Here is a 24,161-nt window from a genome sequence, read left to right as displayed (position 1 = left end):
TCAGTTGTACCAAAAGATACTCTAAGAAGTCGACTGTTAATTTTTTCCACTAAATACATTTTGTTTTAAGCCTGTTTTTCACTAGCCATAATTAGCATCCCAATTAATATCACAAGTAACATGTAAAATGGATGCACCTTGCTAACCAAATATGGTCCCTGCTGGTTGCAAAAACCAAGATGGGGACGGACCAAAATGCCAAACTTGAGGCTTCAAAACAGTCAAAACACAAACCAACGGGTGACGTCACTGTGGCTATGTCCACTTCTTTTATACAGTCTATAAAACAGATATTACATTTTTAACAGCTTTATTCATAAAACTTCCCATCACAAAATTACAGAAATCGGAATGTCTGAGTACACACACACACACACACACACACCGACACACATCAGAGATGGCATTTTGATTACAAAAAGCTGCAAGGATACTGCATATATGTATCCAAAAATAACTATGAAAAAATCAAACACAAATCTATAAACACAAAATACATACTTAAAACAACAAAAACAAAGGTAACTAAATTAAAACAATTCTGATATTACATTATTTTCTCCAGAATCACCTTTCAGATGCCACCTTCCCTATCTATTTAAGCAGTACAAGATGGCAAGCAAGCAGTGATGCAAATGCAATTGCTCCCAAAATTGCAGTTAAAGGTTTAGGAGTTACTGTTTCCCCACCTAATGCAGAAAGTATTTTTAAAACAGAAGTCCAAAACTGGAAAGAGGCTGACAAATCTAAAACATATAACCTACACTGGGAGTCTGGGGCGTTTTAGGGGGACATTAGAATATAGCTTGGCTAGTTTGCCATTGGATTAATGTAATCGATGTACTTGTTTCTTAAATTGGATTAAACCATGTGGAATACAGAAAGAGGCATATATATGTGAAATGATGTCTTCACAAATCTCTTCAGGAATAGTTTCTTCACTGTCCATTTCCCATGCAGTTTTGCTCTTATGCCATGTATAAAGGCTCCTGTTTTGAATGATGTTTTATATTTTGGAGATTGCCCCCGCTATTATACTGGTTAACACGGAGTACTGAGAATGATAGGACTTTGGGGGAGGACTGAGATGGCATTAAACATATTTGAAGATATAGATAGATCGAAAGTGATAGAGACTTTGGCAAGCTTCAACAATATCAAAGAAAATCTATATTTTGAAGACTGAAATGTTTTCTAATCTGACCGCATATTTGAACTAGTTTATGCAACCACATTTGATTTTAAAATCTGGCTCTTGATATTTTATAGATCAATCTGTGTACCTTTGTGATGTAACTTTTTCGTGATACTAAATCCTCATAGTTGTTTTGACTCCTTTTTTATTTTTGCCACAAACAAACAAATTATGCAGTGTAAAGATTTGCTGTCCCCACGTTCGATTAAATATGATGTAGCCTAGATGTGATGCCTGGCAATAATGTTGTTTATTTTATTGTTTTGACATAAATAATAAAATGTATTTGTATAAAAAAACAAGTTATCTCTAGTATTATAGCACTACATTTATACAGATACGACATTATATTCTTACTTAAAGGACACTGAAAACCCATCACATTGGTTAAGCCAACAAATGCATGGTAGGTAGTCAAGGCAAAACATTATTACTTTTTGTACACATTCTCCTTATTATCCATATAATTCCACAAAAAAGGGTGCAATTTTTGATTTTGTTGTAATAATTGATGTTAATATCAAACAACTTTTAATAGGATGTCCTCTACTTCCTTCTGTCTTCCTTTGGCTGAGCTGCTCCCAGCTTCAGAGCTGACTTCATCTTGGCCAGACATCTGGGACTGCTTCCTCCAGACTGACACACACACAGATCAACACATCAGCTGAAGAGGAAAAATCAAAATAGTGAAATAAAGGTTCCTTGTACTGACCTTAGCTATACAGCCCTGCTGTTCCTCCTCTCCTCCTGAAGCTGGAATTTTATAGAAGATGGAGGCAGAGAAGACTTGTGGAGAGGTGGAGGATGGAGACTGGCCAAGGTTCTCTCCTTCAAAACAAGACTCGTGTCATTCTTTTACCCTTACATTTAGCTTATTCCCTCATATAGAAAGACATACCACCATTATTTTCACTTTTTGTCAGTAACCAGGCAAGACAGTGGACTTTACTAATCGAGAAGACAGATGGCAGTCTGACCATGATTCCTGTCACGATGCCATTTCCGTGCTCTGTGTTTCCTCTTCTTGCTCAGCTTGATGAGATACTTCTTAATGGAACTGTCCAGAACCCCCTGAGACTAGTAGAGAGTGTGGTAATTAAAACATGATCAGATATTGAACACAGAATATAGAAATGGAATATTGTTTTGGACCACTCACCAACCTTAATATCAGAAAAGTACTTGCATGTCTGACCAGGCTGGATGAACTCCACTGTGTCATAAATATATTTAGTCCTGAGGCCTGTTTGGAATAATTGGACTGTAACACTGCAATGCTACCAACACATTCCATTCCACACTTCCTATTTTTATTCTTTAGTCCATTATTTCTATCAGTAATAATAATAATAACACAAACAAAGTCACAGAATAACACAAACAAACAAAAACAACAAAGTGAAACAATAACACAAACAAACAAAAACAACAAAGTCACACAATAACACAAACACACAAAAACAACATAGTCACACAATAACACAAACAAACAACAAAAAACAAAGTCACACAATAACAAACAAACAAAAACAACAAAGTGAAACAATAACACAAACAAACAAAAACAACAGTCACGCAATAACACATATAAACAAAAACAACAAAGTCACACAATAACACAAACAAACAAAAAACAACAAAGTCAAACAATAATGCATACAGAAACTACAAACTCACAATAACACAAACAAACAAAAACAACAGTCACACAATAACACATATAAACAAAAACAACAGTCACACAATAACACATATAAACAAAAACAACAAAGTCACACAATAACACGAACAAACAAAAACAACAGTCACACAATAACACAAACAAACAAAAACACCAAAGTCAAACAATAATACATACAGAAACTACAAACTCACAATAACACAAACAAAAAAACCCAACAAAGTCACAGAATAACACAAACACACAAAAACAACAAAGTCACACAATAATACAAACAAACAAAAACACCAAAGTCACACAATTATTCAAACAGAAACCAAACTCACGAAATAACACAAACAACAAAAAACAAAGTCACACAATAACACAAACAAACAAAAACAACAAAGTGAAACAATAACACAAACAAACAAAAACAACAGTCACGCAATAACACATATAAACAAAAACAACAAAGTCACACAATAACACAAACAAAAACAACCAAAGTCACACCATAACGCAAACAAACAAAAAACAACAAAGTCAAACAATAATACATACAGAAACTACAAACTCACAATAACACAAACAAACAAAAACAACAGTCACACAATAACACATATAAACAAAAACAACAAAGTCACACAATAACACGAACAAACAAAAAACACCAAAGTCACACAGTAACACAAACAAACAAAAACAACTGTCACACAATAACACAAACAAACAAAACACCAAAGTCAAACAATAATACATACAGAAACTACAAACTCACAATAACACAAACAAAAAACCCCAACAAAGTCACAGAATAACACAAACAAACAAAAACAACAAAGTCACACAATAATACAAACAAACAAAAACACCAAAGTCACACAATAACACAAACACACAAAAACAACATAGTCACACAATAACACAAAGAAAAACAACCAAAGTCACACAATAACGCAAACAAACAAAAAACAACAAAGTCAAACAATAATACATACAGAAACTACAAACTCACAATAACACAAACAAACAAAAACAACAGTCACACAATAACACATATAAACAAAAACAACAAAGTCACACAATAACACGAACAAACAAAAAACACCAAAGTCACACAGTAACACAAACAAACAAAAACAACTGTCACACAATAACACAAACAAACAAAAACACCAAAGTCAAACAATAATACATACAGAAACTACAAACTCACAATAACACAAACAAAAAACCCCAACAAAGTCACAGAATAACACAAACAAACAAAAACAACAAAGTCACACAATAATACAAACAAACAAAAACACCAAAGTCACACAATAACACAAAGAAAAATCAAAATCACACAATAATACAAACAGAAACCAAACTCACAAAATAACACAAACAAAAAACAGTCACACAATAACACAAACCAAAAAAAACAACAGTCACACAACACAAACAAACAAAACAACAGTCACACAATAACACATATAAACAAAAACAACAAAGTCACACAATAACACGAACAAACAAAAACACCAAAGTCACACAGTAACACAAACAAACAAAAACAACTGTCACACAATAACACAAACAAACAAAAACACCAAAGTCAAACAATAATACATACAGAAACTACAAACTCACAATAACACAAACAAAAAACCCCAACAAAGTCACAGAATAACAAACAAACAAAAACAACAAAGTCACACAATAATACAAACAAACAAAAACACCAAAGTCACACAATAACACAAAAACAACATAGTCACACAATAACACAAAGAAAAATCAAAATCACACAATAATACAAACAGAAACCAAACTCACAAAATAACACAAACAAAAAACAGTCACACAATAACACAAACCAAAAAAAAACAACAGTCACACAATAACACAAACAAACAAAAACACCAAAGTCAAACAATAATACATACAGAAACTACAAACTCACAATAACACAAACAAAAAACCCCAACAAAGTCACAGAATAACACAAACAAACAAAAACAACAAAGTCACACAATAATACAAACAAACAAAAACACCAAAGTCACACAATAACACAAACACACAAAAACAACATAGTCACACAATAACACAAAGAAAAACAACCAAAGTCACACAATAACGCAAACAAACAAAAAACAACAAAGTCAAACAATAATACATACAGAAACTACAAACTCACAATAACACAAACAAACAAAACAACAGTCACACAATAACACATATAAACAAAAACAACAAAGTCACACAATAACACGAACAAACAAAAAACACCAAAGTCACACAGTAACACAAACAAACAAAAACAACTGTCACACAATAACACAAACAAACAAAAACACCAAAGTCAAACAATAATACATACAGAAACTACAAACTCACAATAACACAAACAAAAAACCCCAACAAAGTCACAGAATAACACAAACAAACAAAAACAACAAAGTCACACAATAATACAAACAAACAAAAACACCAAAGTCACACAATAACACAAAGAAAAATCAAAATCACACAATAATACAAACAGAAACCAAACTCACAAAATAACACAAACAAAAAACAGTCACACAATAACACAAACCAAAAAAAAACAACAGTCACACAACACAAACAAACAAAACAACAGTCACACAATAACACATATAAACAAAAACAACAAAGTCACACAATAACACGAACAAACAAAAAACACCAAAGTCACACAGTAACACAAACAAACAAAAACAACTGTCACACAATAACACAAACAAACAAAAACACCAAAGTCAAACAATAATACATACAGAAACTACAAACTCACAATAACACAAACAAAAAACCCCAACAAAGTCACAGAATAACACAAACAAACAAAAACAACAAAGTCACACAATAATACAAACAAACAAAAACACCAAAGTCACACAATAACACAAAAACAACATAGTCACACAATAACACAAAGAAAAATCAAAATCACACAATAATACAAACAGAAACCAAACTCACAAAATAACACAAACAAAAAACAGTCACACAATAACACAAACCAAAAAAAAACAACAGTCACACAACACAAACAAACAAAACAACAGTCACACAATAACACAAACAGAAACAACAAAGAAACAAAAATAACAAAGTCACAGAATAACACAAACAAATAAAAAACAAAATCACACAATAACAGAAACAAATATAAACAAAGTCACACAATAACACAAACTAACTAACTGATTGAGGCAGTGGTGATCAAAGGAGAGAATCTTACTCTTAAAACAAAGGTCTCTCTTTGTAAGGATCCTTTCCATAATGTTGTCAGACACTTGTAATAACAATCTGAGTCTGTCAGTGGCAAAAACAAGCACTTTAGTGGATGAACTAACGGGGTGCTATGGCCTGCATGGATTACATTGCAGCCCTGTTTCACTGCTGTTGACTGCATCGCGTTCACCCAATACTGGACCAGTTTGAAAAAATGTCATCCCAATTATTCACGTAGACACAAAACCGTCCAGATTGAAATATATATCTAAGTTACCTTTTTAGTGGGCACAAGTGTGCCAAGTTTATTTGAATGGTGTCTCAGATCTTCTAATCGACTGTTTACCCCAGAAAACATTAGCAACAGAAGCTGAAATGTAAGATACTGACTATTAGCAAACCTCTGTGTAGTTTTTTATACAGCTTCAATCAAACATTAAAGTGTTGACCTTTAAAACATATGTCACACCCAGCAGTAATCAAAGGACAATCCATCTTCCAACAATAGACACACCAACCCCTCTGGTTATACATACTCATCTGACTGGTTTCACTCTCCAGTAATATCTTTGGTACAGCAGTAATGGGTGTTCTGTTCATCTCCTGTTGCTCATGTGTTTGGCTCTTTCCTGTGATAATATTTGATGGACTGATATCCTCGTAGACAGGCTCCTCCTCTGGGACAGCAGGCTTGCCTTCAAACACATTGAGAGCAAGGTCCAGTTCAGCACTAGAGTAAAACTGGGAGTTCAGACTGAGCTGTGCTGTGTCCTCTGAGTGGGTCTGGTATGGAGGTGGCTCAGGTATGGAGCTCTGGTCTCTGTACAGGAATTGTGACCACTCTTTGCCTGACAGGAGCTCCTCTACCAGCTTCACTGGATTGCAGACTTTGAAGGAGCCAAACGGACTGTGTAAAATGTAGGGATAAAGGTGGTATAAGATGAGAATATGTAATCATTCATATAAATAAATTTATATGGTTTTAGTATTTATTGGCTGTTGATAGAACACCAATTAGATTCAACTTGGAGCCACACTAACAAAGTTTTTACACAGTCAATGTTTTTCTCTTACAGTTAAAAATCAAACACATAGGAAATCACATTTCTTGGTAAATTACAGTAAATTAAGTTTAAAGGAATAGTTTACTAACAAATTAACTACAGAACCAGTTTACAAAAGACCAGTATTAATGTCACTTAAAAAAGGCTTTGGGGCCCCTGATCTTCACACAGCTGACCAATCATTGCATGAAATGAAATTAAGTGAAGTGTGTGTATTTTAGATTGTTGGTTTCACAGAGTTATTGAAATGGCCAGCTTCAATGCTGGAAAGAGGATTTCAGATGACATCCTGACAAGCACTTCCTGTAAAATGTCTATGAAGATTCTCAGTCATCCAGGTCATAGTTATCCAACGAAGGTTAAAATCAAGGGCAACTGGACTTGGTTGAGGATACTGGAAGACCCCCTCCACTGTTCAAGACTTGAAAGAGGTGTCAAGGAAGCCATCTACACCAGGGTTGAGAAGCTGTCATTGAACAGGGGAGGGGGTCTACGCCACCACTTATCCCCCACTTACAATACTGTCCTTCATCACTTCCCAGGAAACTCAACAAACGTAACCTATTGGCCTCAGGTGAAGATACCAACGATGGTCGTTCAGTCTTGGCCACAGGTAGTCTTAACGACTGTAACGACAGTCACAGCAACAAGGAACACTAACGAACCAGCGGTATCGATGACCCGGGCCAACGACCCCACTGAGGTTAAATAGCTGAGTTTCCCTGCCAGTCAGTCAGAACTGAAGAAGTCCTTTGGATGAGGGACGAAACGTCTTCCAGTATCTTCAACCAAGTCCAGTTGCCCTTGATTTTAACCTTCGTTGGACACTTCCTGTAAAGAATTCTGTGGCCTTTAGTCCACAGTGTGCCATTAGAAACCTGCATGAGCTGATATTTTCTAATGTAAAACTCATATTAAACTGAAGTTAATGTACTGGGGCCCAAACACCTTAGACATGCATTATCTAAAGATATAGTTTCCCTTGATGGCATCGCCCTGGCCTCCAGCACCACTGTGAGGAATCTTGGAGTTATCTTTGACCAGGACATGTCCTTTAATTCTCACATTAAACAAACTTCAAGGACCGCCTTTTTTCACCTTCGTAATATAGCTAAAATCAGGAACATCCTGTCTAAAAATGATGCAGAAAAATTAGGCCATGCATTTGTTACTTCTATGCTGGATTACTGCAATTCCTTATTATCAGGCTGAATAAGTCTCTATTAATATTGTTATCATTATTAGCACTATTATTAATTTTTTACTTTGTACCACTACCACTTTACTGTTTTGCTTTTCTGTGTGGATGTTTCATTGGGCTGCTCTCCTCTCTCTCTCTCTCTCTCTCTCTCTCTGTGTCTCTTTCTCTCTCAATTCAATTGAGCTTTCAATGTCATTTGAATGTGTCACAATCCTGTCCTTTGTTTCTCTGTGTAGCCTTGTTCATTATTTCATTCATTCACATGTTTAAGTTTACTTAGTATATGTCTTATCTTAGTTCTTAGTTCTGCATCTTAGTTCCTAGTCCTGTGCCTTAGTTCATGGCTTAGTATTTAATCCTAGTTCTGTGTTAGCATTATTGTAGTTCTGTTTCAATTCTGTTCCTGTTTGGACCCATGCCTGCCCAAGTTGTTGTTGTATTGTTATTATCTGGTATTTGTTTCATGCTCGGTTTCTGTCTACCTCTCTAGTGTTATTGTAATCTCTGCCTGATTAGTTGTTCATTGGTTTATGATCATTCTGTATTTAGTGTCCAGTACCTAGGTTATGTTTGTTGTGTCAAGGTTATGCCTATTCCCTCAATTATCCCTCTGCATGCATGTCTCTCTGCCTCGTTTGTCCTGATCCTGGTCACCTGTGTCGCTCCTGCCCTGCTCGTTAGTCCCTGTGTGTGTGCGTGTGTGTGTGTGTGTGTGTACGTGTGTGTGTGTTTGCTGTGTGACTTCAGTCCTTGTCCGGTCATTTTGGATTTCCTTTGGATTACTTGTTTTGTTTGGACAGTTGGTTATTTTGGATTCTTGAATTTTACCACTTGTAAGTGTGTACGTCTTAAGTCTCTTTAATAAACCTCTGAACTGTACCTGCTCTGCTTGAGTCCTGCATTTGGGTCCACCAACCTTTAAACCTACACACCCCCGTGACAGAATGTATGTCAAACAATAATATTGCCAAAGCTTAAACAATAATACAAATGATCAATTCATGTCATACAGTTATACAGTTACAGTTAATAAAACAGTAAAAGTTTGTGTGTGTGTTAAAATAAATTGAAAATATATAAAAAAAAGTGTGTAAGCGTGTGTGTGTGTTGTGAATTCAATTCATATGGTTTATCAAATAAATAACACATTTCTCCGCCCTTCTATTTCAGCAGTTACCCACCCAAAACCCTACGCAGAGTCGCAATCTAACATACTTCCCTGCCCTTCTATTTCAGCAGTTACCCACCCAAAACCCTACGCAGAGTAGAAATCTGGCCAAGTTTATTAGTGGACCAAATCCATGACAACCCAGAGTTGAGACCAGGAGGCAGAGTTGCAGTCACTTGCACACACTTCTCTGCTCCTCCATTTCAGGAGTTACTTAGTGAAAATCCTATAGTGACGGTGTCTGCCCCCCGACTACCGTGCAAACAAATAGGAAAATTAAATGTGGACTCTTAAACATCAGATCTCTCTCTTCTAAAGGTGTACTAGTAAATGAACTAATATCAGATTATGATATTGATTTATTTTGTCTTACTGAAACCTGGCTCGGTGATGGAGAATATGTTAGCCTAAATGAATCCACCCCTCCCAGTCATATTAATACTCACATTCCTTGAGGCACAGGCCGAGGAGGTGGAGCTGCAGCTATCTTCGACTCTAGCCTACTAATCAGCTCTAAACCTAAACCAAACTATCACTCATTTGAAAGCCGTGTTCTTGGTCTTTCACACCCAAGTTGGAAATCACTGCAACCAATTCTCTTCGTTATAGTGTACCGAGCACCTGGCCCGTATTCTGAATTCTTATCTGAATTTGCAGAGTTTTTGTCAACTTTAGTCCTTAAAATGGACAAAGTTATTATTGTAGGGGATTTTAATATTCATGTGGACGTTGAGAATGACAGCTTCAGTACTGCGTTTATCTCTCTGTTAGATTCCATTGGCTTCTCTCAGAGTGTTCATGAACTGACTCACTGTTTAAACCACACCCTCGACCTTGTTTTGGTGTATGGTATTGAAATTGAACATTTAGTGGTGTTCCCACAGAATCCCTCTTTATCCGACCACTGTTTGATAACTTTTGAGTTTGTATTGCTGAACTACACGCCATTGGGCAAAACTTTCTATACAAGATGTCTGTCTGATAGTGCTGTAGCTAAATTTAAGGATGCGATTCCATCAGCTATAAATTCATTATCAAGTCACAAAGTAACAGAGGACTCCTATGCTAGTTTCAGTCCCTCCCAAATCGATCATCTTGTTGATAGTGCTGCAGGCTCGCTGCAAATGACACTCGACTCTGTAGCACCACTAAAAAAGAAAATAATAAAACAAAGACGATTAGCTCCATGGTAATACTGAAACTCGCAAATTAAAGCAAATATTGTGGAAACTTGAGAGGAATTGGCCATGTATTCCCCTAGCTCTCAGTAGTTACGACTTCATGAGCTTCTTTAATGATAAAATTCTAACTAGTAGAAACAAAATTCACCAAGACCTGCCCTTAACTGGCACCGACTTATCTCTAAACTTTTTAATTCACAGGTATTTTAAGCCACCTGTCGTCCAGACCTCGTCAGCTGAATAGCCTGTCGTGCTAAAGTTCACCACAGAGAAGGCAGTGGCGGTTGATAACCCTGAGGTAAAAAGATGTTATCTAAGTAGAGCTATGCAAGTTTACTAGTTTATGTGCCTTTTGATAGCATTATTTACATTGCAGTGGGCCTAAACATCTTATCCGTAAATGAGGTGGAGTCAGAGCTGGGTTGACTATTTACTGCATTGTTTGAGGTAAATATCATTTGTCAGGTATTTAGCAGGTATGTTTTTGTAGTATGTGTTAAAAAAATTTAATTCTTGTAATTTTAGGGTTGTATAGCCAATGCTGTCTTGCCTGCCTAATCAACTGCTGCTATTCGTGCTTGTATTTTTATGTGGATTCTTTATAAAATTTCTACAAGTGGAAGGGGCCCCTGTGAATGTTTTTGCAGTCTGTTAAGGGTGTAGCCTTGTTTATTTATTTATTTTTGGCTGTACGATTTCCCTCAGCTTGTTAGCCATTTTCCCCCGTTTTTAGTGTTCTGCCAGACGGACAGGGTGGTGGATTGTGGGAACCGCTTTTCCCTTGGTGTATGACAGCTGTGTGCGCACATGCTTAACTTAGTTTTATTGTGTGGTGTTGTGTGTGTATCTTGCTGTTTTTAGGTGGATGTGCACCAGTGTGAGTAGTGTTAAGGCACCTGGGTGGCCCATAGGTAACCCCCTATCTTTAACCATGTGCTTTTATCTCTTAGCATTTCTGGCAGCATTGGCATCTATGCCTTATCTGTTTGTGCAGTGAATAAAATTGCCCAAAGCCTGAATTAAAAAAAAATGTTTAAATAAATCATCCACCTGCAGCCATCTACAGGTGGAGAACACGGAATATATTAATAACCAGGATAGCAAAAAGGCAGATAAGGTAGCCTACCAGTCACTTAATAATGGACAGGGTTGTCACATTGAGAATGCTCACCCTCCTGCCCACCCATAGGCGTATTTATCAACATGAATCCCAATTGTATGTAAACAGCGTAACTGTGCTGAGAGCGACGGGGTGAGAGGAGATGCTGAGAGAACATATGCACTGCGTGGAGTTCTGTCATCAAATACGATTTTACTCATTTTGAATAGTAACAAAATCAATTGAAAATCAGCGTTGATAATGTGGCAGGCCGCCACAAATGAATCAGTGTGTGGGGAAACGCCTACTGTAGAGGTTATCCAGCTTGATTTTACCTTTATTAAGGCGAGGGTGTCAGCATCTGAGTGAAGTAAAATTAATTGCTGAAGGCTGCAGTACATAACGTGAGGCTACATGCTGCAACATTATCCTCACTTTGATCACATTACAAGACCAGTAACAGCTTGCATGGGTCTCAGTTATTGTTGACAGTTTAAGATATATGCATATTAGCAAGTTATGGCATAAGAGAGAAAAGGCTTAATGTTATCCAATGAAGGTTAAAGTCAAGGGCAACTGGACTTGGTTGAAGATACTGGAAGATGTTTCGTCCCTCATCCAAGGGACTGCAGCCCTTTCTAATGCAAAGGGCCACCCCTTCCAACCTCACCATCCAAGAAAGAAAGGCTGTGACATGTCTGAGCAAGGATCAAAACATCACCATCATACTCGCTGACAAAGGAAGATGCACAGTAGTCCTTAACACAGTGGACTACCAGAACAAGGTCAACACACTACTAATGGACACAAACACATACGAGACACTGAGATGAGATCCAAACAGCGGATACAAGAAAAAGGCCATAGAATGTCTACAACAGCTACAGAAGGACAACACCATCAACTGTGAACAATATTACTGTTTGTATCCTGGAGAAGCCATTCCATGCATTTAGGGACTACCCAAGATACACAAAGGAGCCCCACCTACAGAATTGCCAAACACATTTCTACCATCTTAGGTCCTTTGGTGGGAAATACGACTAACCACATACAAAACTCCATTGACTTTGTAAAAAAAGTTTGAGGACTAAAACTGGACCCAGATGAAACCATGGTATCCTATGACGTGACTTCTTTGTTTACCTGCATCCCCACCATTGAGGCAGTAGAAACCATAAGGAAACGGCTAACACAAGACAACACCCTGGACAACAGAACTAGCCTCAACCCTGACCAGATCTGTAAATTACTCGACCTCTGTCTTAACACCACCTATTTCCAGTACAACGGTGGATTCTACAGACAGAAGCATGGCTGTGCCATGGGCTCACCGGTATCCCCGATTGTGGCAAACATCTACATGGAAGAAGTGGAGAATAAAGCCCTCAACTCCTTCAGAGGAACAGCACCGAGCCACTGGTACAGATATGTGGACGACACCTGGGTCAAAATTAAAAGCCAGGAAGTGCAAGCCTTCACAGAACACATCAACTCTGTGGACAGTAACATCAAGTTCACACGAGAAGATGTTCACCACAACAGTTTGGCCTTCCTGGACTGCGCTGTACACATTGAAGAGGACAGGAGCCTGCAGATTGGTGTTTACAGAAAACCCACACACACAGACCAATACCTACTCTTCGATTCACACCACCCACTGGAGCACAAGCTAGGGGTCATGAGAACACTGCACCACAGAGCGGAAAACATACCAACAAGCGCCCAAGCCAGAGAGAAGGAACAGAACCGCCTGAAGGGGGCACTTACAGCCTGTGGACCCTAAATGGACCTTTGTGAAAACAGCCACAAGATCCAAAAAGAACAAAACTTCAGGGGAGGAGGAAAAGAAGGTCAAACGCAACAACATTGTGATTCCATACGTGTCTGGAGTATCAGAGAAACTCAGGAGGATTTTCAACAAACACAACATCCCTGTGTTTTTTAAACCCAAGAACACACTAAGACAGATACTGGTACACCCCAAAGACCGCACACCCAAACACAAGAAAAGTAATCTAGTGTATGCAGTCCAATGCAGTGAGGAATGCACAGACCTGTATATTGGGGAGACTAAACAACCACTACACAAACGCATGGCTCAACACAGAAGGGCCAACTCCTCAGGTCAAGACTCTGCAGTCTACTTACATCTGAAGGACAGAGGACACTCGTTTGAGGACCACCAGGTGCACATTTTAGACAGAGAAGATGAATGGTTTGAAAGAGGTGTCAAGGAAGCCATCTACACCAGGGTCGAGAAGCCGTCATTGAACAGGGGAGGGGGTCTACGCCACCACTTACAATGCTGTCCTTTCATCACTTCCCAGGAAACTCAACAAACATAACCTATTGGCCTCAGGTGAAGATACCAACGATGGTCGTTCAGTCTTGGCCACAGGTAGTCCTAACGACTGTAACGACTGCTGTTACAACAACCAGGAACACTAACGAACCAGCGGTATCGACGATCCTGGCAAACAACCCCACTGAGGTTAAATAGCTGAGTTTCCCTACCATTCAGTCCAAACTGAAGAAGTCCCTTGGATGAGGGACCAAACGTCTTCCAGTATCTTCAACCAAGTCCAGTTGCCCTTGACTTTAACCATCGTTAGATAACTATGACCTGGATGACTAAGAATCTTCGCAGACTTAATAGCCACAAATGTAACTTACATGGTGATCAACCTCCTTTATCCATCATGGTTGGTGATTTTTTTTTTTTATTGTAGAAAACACTTTATGACTTATTTCAACAACCCGAAACATAAAACGGTGTTGAAACAGTATTAGATTACAAAAAAGCCAAAAGAAAACAAACCCAAAGAAAGAAGGTAATTGTGAGTCATATAAAGTATCATAATGTGAGTCTGTATTACAAGGATCTTGCTAAATGTTTTGGAATTGTGGGACAGCATTCTCTCCTTTCCTTTTGTAAAGGATGGTCCAGTGTACGCTATGCTAAAGGAGATATGAAAGGAAGCATTGAGGTCAAGAGGGTAAGCCAGAGATCGGCCCAAAAATGACGTCAAAACCCTGTGACACCCCGTCGTACATAAGAGATGTAACCGTATTGCTTAGATAATAAGCTCTCGGCAATCCAAAAAAAACTATTCGGCCATCAGAGCCTCGTGGGTGGGCTGATTAATCAGTGACAATCGGAGTCAGACAAAATATATAATGCTGTGTTCATATTATAGTGCAAGAGTCTCCTTTTCTGTGATGGCTCATTTTATTTTGTAATATACCACTACATGTGTTCTTCTTACTAGCACAATGATAACAAAAAGTTTTCTGACTTTGGTAAACCAGTTAAATTTTGCAAGATTCAAATGTCTTGTGGATGATAGCCTGCTGCATTTAAAAAAAGGCACACTTTGACAGGAAGTGCTTTTCAATAAAAATTTGCCTGATTACATTAATTTGAATCTACTCAATATTCTCTCTATTTGTGATTAGATCAATATAATGTGTATGTTTTATTTAACCACAATGGGTGGATTTTATTACAAACATTTTTATTTTTTATTTTATTTAATTAAATATTTGCCTCAAAATCATATTGAATATATTTTACCTAATTCATTAATTCAAATCTACATAACAACAGAATAATTTCTTACAGTGAATGTGCCAGGTTTGTGCATGATATGAAATGAAATGAAATAATAGTTACACGTGAAGAGACATTTGTATTATTTGAAAGGGGAAGAGTAGGGGCCTTGTTAATGAGGCTAGCTGCAGACAGGTAGAAGCTGTTTTTGTGGCGAGAGGTTTTGGTCCTGAGTGACCACAGCCACAGGGGAGAGTCTGAAAGTTTGTGTCTGAGGTGGGAGGGGTCAGGATGCTGGTGGGGGGTGGGGCTGGGCTCTTTCTGAAGTCCGCGACCATCTCCACGGTCTTCAAAGCGTTGAGCTCCAGACTGTTCTGGCTGCACCAGGTCACCAGATGGTCGATCTCCCACCTATAGGCAGACTCATCTCCACCAGAGGTGATCCCAATGAGGGTGGTGTCATCCGCAAACTTCATGAGCTTGACGGACTGGTGACTGGAGGTGCATCTGTTGGTGAACTGGGAGAAGAGCAGAGGGGAAAGAAAGCAGCCTTGAGTGGAACCAGTGCTGACAGTCCTGGAATCAGAGACATGTTTACCCATCTTTATGTGCTGCTTCCTGTCTGTCAGGGAGTCTGTGATCCACCTGCAGGTGTCAGGCACGTTTAGCTGGCAGAGCTGAAATCCACAAACAGGATCCTGGCGTAGGTTCCTGGGGAGTCCAGGTGATGGAGGATCTAATGAAGGGCCATGTTTACTGCATCATCTACAGACCAGTTGGCTCTGTAGGCGAACTGCAGGGGGTCCAGGAGTGGGTCTGCCTCTGTTTGGCTGTAAACCATTGTTTGTCGTTGCTATAACTCACCCTGGTGCGTGTTGGTATACAGCTGCTCACAGAAACTGATAGGACTATCACAGCATCAGTAAACTCATCCAGATTGTTGGTAGCAGTAACATCCCAATCAGTGCAGTCCACACATCTGAAGATCCTCTACAGCTTCACTGGTCCATTTCTTAGATGTCCTCACCACAGGTTTACAGAGTTTTATGTTCTGCTTGGATGCAGGAAACAGGTGGACTATGTCATGATCAGTGTCCCAGTGGAGCGCGGAGGACGGCGCGATAGGCACTGCTTACTGTGTGTAACAGTAATCCAAAGTAATCTGGTTGGACATTTTATAAACTGTCCCTATTTGGGGAATTCTTGGCTGAGATTTCCTTTGTTAAAGTCACCAACAACAATAACAAGCAATCTCACATGGAGAGCAAAACGGTTTACAGTTATTGATAAAATATTTCAGATCAAGAGAACAGTGTTGCTGAATCACTGTCACATTGGTACACCAGTCACTGTTAATATAAAAACGGATACCTTCATCTTTTGTTTTGCCGGAGATCTCTGTCTGCTCTGTAGACCTGGAAACCAGCCATTTGCAGCGCGGATTCCGGTATCAGTCTGCACAGCCACGTCTCCGTGAAGCACAGAACAGAAGATGAATAAAAGTCTCTGTTTTTCCCCAGCAGGAGCTGAAGTTTGTCCAGTTTGTTACACAGTGAGCGGATGTTGGAGAGAAATATTGCCGGTAGCGATTCTAGCATGACTACTTTTGATCTAATAAATTTATGAGAATTAATACCAAATTATGGAATTATTATTATTATATAATTATTAGAAAATATTAATTCACAAAGCTTCTCGTTTCGCGGGGCACCACCGTAGATCCAATTCGGCCAGAGTCTCCGCACCTCTGGGTAGGGTTTTAATAATTAACGTTATACAATTATTCACTAGTGATCAGTTAGTTAATAATCGCTCAATTATCTTAAATCAATCAGTCAATTTCATATTGAATGGGTAAATTCTCGTGGGAGGGACTTGGAGATAAGCAATGAATACACAATTCCTTTGATTACTGTGAGATTTATTAACTAACTAAGGTGAATATAAATGCGGTTACATATACATCAAAGAAATAATCAATGGCTAAACAATGAGAATGTGGGGTTTTCTTGTGGGGAGAATTTGACTCATAAGGGCAGCTAATGAACACAAGCTATGAGTTTTAAGAGTTAAAGATAATCTATTAACAACTATGGGACTGAGCACAGAATGCCTTGTTTTGCCTTACTGTGGGTCGGCGGCCTGCCTTGGCCGGTTGCATGGGTCTCCAGGCTAGCTGCCCGATTCCTGGCTTTCTGCTAGGGAATTTTCCGGGGGTTCTCCATGTCTTGAATGAAGAAAAAGTGTTGTCCGTCCTTGGTCTGACAAGGAAGCTGTTCTGTTTGGATGTCCTTGGGTTACTGCTGGCGGGCCACATGGCTGGTCGGTGGAATTAGCTCGACGAATAAAGCTTAAAAAGAACTTGGTCGTTCTTGAATTAAACTAGTGTAACTTAACGGTCTGATAACTTTTAACAAACAAGTAAGTTGCTGGAAACGAGGGAAAAGTCGATGTTGCTTCGCGTGTGTGGCTTGAAAATGAACAAAGGGCCTTCATTGCGCTGGGTCGAACTTCTTAGGGCGTTATCGGGAGAGGGAGCACGCTGGGTGTGTGCCGAAGCGCAGTTGGAAAGCCAGGAACAAGAGAGAGCAAGACACAGCGTGGGTTGCTGCTTTTGTCTGTTGGGGCTTGGTTCCCAGAGGGCAGTCCTTTGTTCCCCTGAGGGAGGGCTGGTTTCTGGTTTCGCGAGAGACCGTCTTTCTTTAGACATATTAAAAGTTAATCAAAAATCTATTTGCGAGTATTGTAATCAAATATCTTCCCACAATCAAACCTTAATTGTCAAACTGTTCTTAGTTTTATACACTTGATAAAAAGGAAAACAATTGTCAGTAGTTAGACCTTAAAAGGTTAACATTTCATAGGAATCACATCAGATGAGAGGAACTTAACTAGCTTTCTGGATATATTGGCTGTTACACGTTCTTAGAGAATATAAGCAAGATACACGAATGGCATCAGATTATGGACAGGTAAATACAGAGTGACATTTAAATGGCATTTCAGACGATGGCATGTAATGCTTATTTTGTCCACTTGGGGGAGCTCGGGTTACATGAGGATAGCTTTGATTAACCCTAAACAATCTCTTGCTCAGGAGCTGGGGAATTTAGTTATTTAACCTTAAATTTGCGCTGGAAAATTGCTTGAGTAGTATAGGATGACATCTTTATCATATCCTGTTTGTAATCTCTGGACAGTGTTTCTTTGTCATTTTAACAGTCAGCCACCAAGCCTTGTCTCGGCTGCTGCCAAAGGTGGCCAGTTTTACGATCAACTGCCCAGAAATAGCACTTAGGGAAAGCAACCTTTCAACTCCCCTCCTTTTCTTTCTCCCAGGGAGAGAGAAAGAATTTGGAGTCTAAATTTATTTGATATAAAATGCACAAATCCACACTGTTTGTACACTACACGATGTGTGGAGTCCCCTCCAGCGGAGATACACGAGTGACCTGGCTCTTTTTCCTCTCCTATGGTGCAAGCGTACCCTTCACCAAAATGTCCAATAATTCCACTGATGATGTGAGAAAAGTGGGAAATAATTCCACTGGAGGTGTTCCCCTGATGTTCATGAGCTCTTCTCTGGTGAAAGAGCTCCATGAATCACAGCCGAAAACTGAGTTAACACACAAAAACAAAACAAAAACAGAGCACATCCAACGCTGAGGCAGCTGTATTTTCGATCAGAACTTGGATCTAGATTTAAAAATAATAATAATAATGATTAAACTGCAAGCAGCGTTTAACGGGCCCTCGTCCCCTTGCACACTCGGGGTGGAGCAATAGCTGGGGTCTCTACACCGCAGGTTGGCTGACGCAGCTCTGAAGTTAACACTGCAGATATTACACAGGGGAAATGTAGAAATTATTTGCCAATGTTTGGTCGAGGTGTCAGTGACTTATTCAATTCAAAATGAACTTGGTATGGATATAGCTGTAGACTTCAAAAGGGGGGCAAACATAAAGGCCCTGGTTCGTATCTCTGAGCAACCCATAACCCTGACCAAGTGCTTCAAATTCCTCAACACCTTCATCAGTAACAATCTGAAATGGAATATCAACAGCAATCAACTGTACAGACTGTACAGCTCAAACAGTCTCAACAAGGACAGAGTGGAGCAGATTGTCATTCAAGCCTCCAGTTGGTCGTGACCTCCTTCTAGTCAACAGGTCTTTCCCACAGCAGCCAGAAAATTTAAAACCCCCACTATAATTACTTGCTACATCAATTGTGTTTGAAGAAACACAATAATAAACATTTCAGACACTTTTATTCAAAGCAACTTACAATTGCTATACATGTCAGAGGACACATGCCTCTGGAGCAACTAGGGATTAAGAGTCTTGCTCAGGGACACATTGGTAGATGGGCCACAGTGGGGAATTGAACCTGTGTCTCTCACACCAAAGGCATGTGTCCTATCCATTGCGCCATCACCACCTTTGCAATTTAACATCCCAAGGATCTTAATATTGCGCTGCCTGCATTTGAAGTCTATCGATAAAGTTCTAGGAGGAGTTTGTTATTGTACGGAGGGTGTAAACGGGTTGAAATTTCGAAAATAATTAGGACCTCCAGGCTGGGGGGGCTCACTGGTTGGGTATCAGAAGCCATTATTGTGTTGGCTGTGGGGTGGCTGGCTGTCATCTCTGACAGCCTGGGATGGGTGTATAGTGGAGGTCTGGATGGTCTTAAAGTTTGGAGAGGTCCTGGTGGTCTACGTGGGGTCTGTGTGTGGTTACCCCTTGGAGTGGTAGTAAAGCTCCTGCCAAGGGCAACATCCTTCAGGGTCCTCTCTCTTTCTCTCTCTCCCTCACCCCCAACTGGTCGAGGCAGATGGCCACCCACCCTCAGTCATGGTTCTGCTCAGGGTTTCTACCTGCTAAAAGGAAGTTTTTCCTTGCCTGTGTTGCCAAGTGCTTGCTCATGGTGGGTGAGTGTACCTGCCCTGATCCTATCACACTTAAACCAACTACCTGCCAAGACCTGGAGAACCAGATTTTCCACCCACATTCCACAACTTCACAGGGGTGTGTGTGTGTGTGTGTGTGTGTTCCATGCTCTTATATCTCAGTTACATTGTCTTCTGAAGCACCTTGTTTACCAATACGCACAAAAATCTCAAAACAGGTATCAGCTAGGACAGTGGAAAATAACTAGAATATCTCTGTATCCTGGCATCACTTTATCTTTTTTATTCTTTAAGCTGATGCAATTATTCAGAGAGGGAGAGAGAATGTGGGTGTAACAGTGTGTCGTTACCTGTCAGATGTTGCATTATTTCTTTTAACTATCTTCTCCACCAGTTCAGCATGGTCCACAGTATCTTCATCAATCTCTTCCTCCTCCTCATTCTCCTCCTCCTCCTCCTCCCATTCTACCTCCTTGATAATAACCATGTAAAAAAACCTTTTATTTTTGAGGAAAAAAACATTTTTTTACAGCATCAGAACTAATTGGTTAATGCAGTTATTTAGTAAATGTTACCCCTTAAATTTTGGATTCACACTAAAAAACATGATGCTTGCTGGAAACCTGAAAGAAACAACACACACTGGTTGTTTGAGGAAAGAAGGCTGCATTTGGAGAAACCATGTCCAGCGACCTAAAGTGGACGGCTGTGGTTATATTGATTAGCTCCTTGGTATGTATGGAGGACCATGTCTGACAAAATCAAAAATAAATACAGAATGACAAAATGCTCAATAAATCCGTCAAAATTCTATGCTTCTTTATTTACCTTTGCATTAATTGCCTTATTTATTTATTTTCCACTTTTTAATTTTCAACTTTCCTTAATAATTATTTTTTTAATGTAATTATTTATGCATATGTTTTAATATTTTTGTCTGTATTATCCTTCCTTTGCATATTCTACCCCATTTATTTCTCCAAAGGTATTTATTTCAGTATCTCCTTTTTTATTTCTCTATGCATTTCTGCCTCATTGTGCAAATGGGGGATGGGTGGAGGTGGGTGGGGTGTCTTATAATAAAGAAGCAACTTAAAAGAGATATATCAATTTATGTGTCATTGTATAATTATTTTCGATTGTGTCAGCATGGTCCTCTATGGGTATGTGCATAAATGAGAATGTAAAGACAGAAAGACGCTGGCTGTCCCTGACAAAAAAGTTTTAAAATGTTGCTGATATGTTTTTGTGGAAAGATTTAAGTCAGACTTACATGTGTCACAATGTGATTGTCTCTTACTCTATTCATTTCCATCTCCACTTTGATTCTTCTTTTCTCCTCTCTTTTCTCTTTCAGTCTAACCATCACCATCTTGGCAATCTTTTTCACCTTTTGTCTTGCCTTGGTACTCTGGCTTGTTAGCTTCAGTTCTCCAATCACAAGTCTCTCAGCAGTTTCCTGTGTGTCCTCTAACCTCTGCAGCCCTAGCTGACATGCATCCAACTTTATCCCCACCACCTCTGTCCCTTCCCGATGTCCAGATGGCAATTTAGAAATTACTCCAGAATCTTGCCCGCTTTCACCAGACATCTGGATTTCTTTGTTTTTTTCTGTCCATTTCAGTGTCTCTGTAGATGTGCAGTTTCTGTTGTTTGCTGCCATGTCAGGTTCTTCATCTGGGATAAGGTCTGAGCACTCCATCAGTAGCAGGGATGAATTTTCTGTCATGGTGGTCAACCCAATGTTACTAGATTCTTCCCTTCCCCTGTCCTCTCCTTCTTCTCCACCTTTCTTCTTGTCTGTATGCAAATTTAAGATCTGTCGTGGAGGTATACCCACATCCAGATGACTTTCTATTCCAGATGTTTCTTCATTCTCTTTCACCTTCTCATTTCTTTCACTCAGATCTTGCTCTTCCCTGTTCCTCTGGTCTTCTATTTCTCCAGTGTGTCTCCTCCATTCTTCCTCTTGTTTCCTTCTCTGATTTCCTTCTTCTGTCTCAGCTCTCTGTGGTTTATTGGGCCATGGAGGTTTTATAGCTGGTATCGGAGGAGATCTTGGAATGAGCTGTGGTGGGCATTTTTGTTCCACTTTTGGTAAAGTTCCATATGCGTAGTTGTGCATGTCAGGTGCATCCTCAGGGACAAGTCCCAAGCATGTATTGTTTCCTTTAACTCCACTCAATACAGGAGACATCTGGCATGCCAGTAAGTTCAAGGGTTTATACTCTTTATTAAAGGTCTTCACTTGTGGGTTCTGGTTTAATGTTTTCTCAAATGCAGGCAGCCTCTGATGGCGCTTAGGAGGTAGTGGGGGAGGAATCGCCAATATGGAAGGAGGCATAAGTGCTTTTCGGTTGTCCACTTCAGGAATGACAGTAGAGGTGAAATCATTCAGTCTCCTATCAATACAAATGACTCCATCTGGATCTGACATGATGATGTAATTCACATCTTGGTCCTTTTCAACCAGTTCCCCATTGTTGTTTTGCACTTCAGGCTGAAGGTTGATTTTTGGATGGTCACTTTCATTGTTTTCTTTGTGACAATTAGTTTCTATCAATTCCATTCCCAGTTCAGAATCATCAAATTTGATCTCCATATGCACACCTGAATCCCAATGAATGCGTGGGTGATTTGTATGAGCATGTGTGGTTGTGTCCAGTGGTATGTGTATCCTCTTATGTCTGTATTACAGACTAATGGGACAGAGACAGAGAGGAGCATGTCTCAATATTCATATCACACATAGTACTCTCACAGGCAAAACATAACATAATTTAACACTTGTATTGATGAACTGAACATGTTTCATTCACATCTTTCTGCTCTACAGCATAGTAGAAGGTATGTTCCAGTCTTGTATTAGATCCAGTGATAAAAATTAACTAAGTACATTTCCTCAAGGACTGTACTTGAATGCAGTTTCATGGTACTTGTTCGTTATTTGGCTACTTCTATTTTCTGTTAATTTATACTTCCACCCCATTACATTTTGAAGGGAAGCATTGTGTTTCTTACCTTACGACAACATTGATATGACAGCTATAGTTACAAGTTAAGATAAAGATTGAAAGATGAAAAGCATAAGATGCAAACAAATGAATATGTATCTTTACAGATAATCTAAACTATACAACAGCAACAGTATAGAAAGTATGTCCTGACCCTGACCAGCTAAACATACCTACAACTGCTTCTTACATATGAACGAATCAGATATAACTGTCAACTAATATAAGAACTGACAAAGGGGCCATTCTGCTGCATAAGTAGATTTAGCTGATAATGCTCCAATACTACCACTACTTCACTGTGAGCTTGTCTCTTTTATTATTGATTAGTGTATCTTTAATATTTTGAATGTACGACTAATTTGTGATAGAGAATTTTTACATTGCATATACGGTATGAATTCTTTCCCCTCCACTGTTAAGTTTGATCTATTCAGTACTCTGTAGTTAATAACCCATCTTTGATATATTCTTCTTCAAAATCTATAATGTGTAATTGTGGAAGCAACATTTCACAACATATATTTTGCTAAATATTCATAAGTAGATGCAGTCTCTTACCACTTTTCCCTCTTAACTTGGCAACTTTCTTTCTTTGTGCGTGTTCCTTAGTCGCTCTGTCTTTGTCTCTCTGCCACCTGTGTTTGCGTCACTTTTGTATTTATGCTGCCTTCATGTCTTCCAGTGTTTGTATTTTAATCCTTCTTCCTTGTGTCTCAGATTTTCCTCATTCTCTGAAACTGTAGTGTCATCAACTGACAAAACTAGTTCTGCCTCATGCACTTTTTTACACTCTCTCTAGCTCTCTCAGTTCAGTGCAGTGTGCTTCATTGCCATGAATGTTTCATGCCAAAGCAGTTT

The 24,161-nt window shown here is 39.1% G+C and overlaps 1 protein-coding gene across 3 annotated transcripts; it reads right to left on the bottom strand.

The window, feature by feature from the left end:
• Positions 1–293: 293 nt before the first annotated feature.
• Positions 294–24,016, bottom strand: LOC119914164. 3 transcript variants are annotated; one of them, XM_038733253.1, is made up of 8 exons: positions 23,862–24,016; positions 21,560–22,985; positions 20,637–20,758; positions 6,644–7,014; positions 2,359–2,438; positions 2,173–2,272; positions 1,908–2,023; positions 294–1,831 (listed from the first exon to the last, which is right to left on the bottom strand). In XM_038733253.1, exons 2-8 carry the CDS (start codon positions 22,886–22,888, stop codon positions 1,742–1,744), a joined length of 2,208 nt encoding a protein of 735 aa, XP_038589181.1. In that variant the 5' UTR covers positions 22,889–22,985; positions 23,862–24,016; the 3' UTR covers positions 294–1,741. The 3 variants fall into 3 exon arrangements, 1 of the variants encoding a protein (XP_038589181.1); XR_005446739.1 differs by having other exon boundaries at positions 1,799–1,831; positions 1,908–2,272; positions 2,355–2,438; XR_005446737.1 differs by lacking the exon at positions 294–1,831 and having other exon boundaries at positions 2,355–2,438.
• Positions 24,017–24,161: the final 145 nt, after the last annotated feature.

Source organism: Micropterus salmoides, unplaced genomic scaffold (genome assembly GCF_014851395.1).
Source record: "Micropterus salmoides isolate LMB-PRFRI ecotype aquatic unplaced genomic scaffold, ASM1485139v1 Ms_hic_scaffold_1, whole genome shotgun sequence".
Classification (NCBI taxonomy): domain Eukaryota; kingdom Metazoa; phylum Chordata; class Actinopteri; order Centrarchiformes; family Centrarchidae; genus Micropterus; species Micropterus salmoides.
The sequence above is the reverse complement of the archived record's forward strand: the minus strand, read 5'-3'. Positions and strand labels throughout refer to the sequence as shown.

Bases quoted from the DNA above. Each gene is read 5' to 3' on its own strand.
- LOC119914164 (XM_038733253.1), bottom strand. From the start codon at position 22,888: ATGGAGATCAAATTTGATGATTCTGAACTGGGAATGGAATTGATAGAA. The intron at 20,759-21,559 runs GTAAGTCTGACT...GTTATTATCAAG, and splicing joins ACAATCACATTGTGACACAT to GAGGTAGAATGGGAGGAGGA. The intron at 1,832-1,907 runs GTCAGTACAAGG...TGTGTGTGTCAG, and splicing joins AGCAGGGCTGTATAGCTAAG to TCTGGAGGAAGCAGTCCCAG.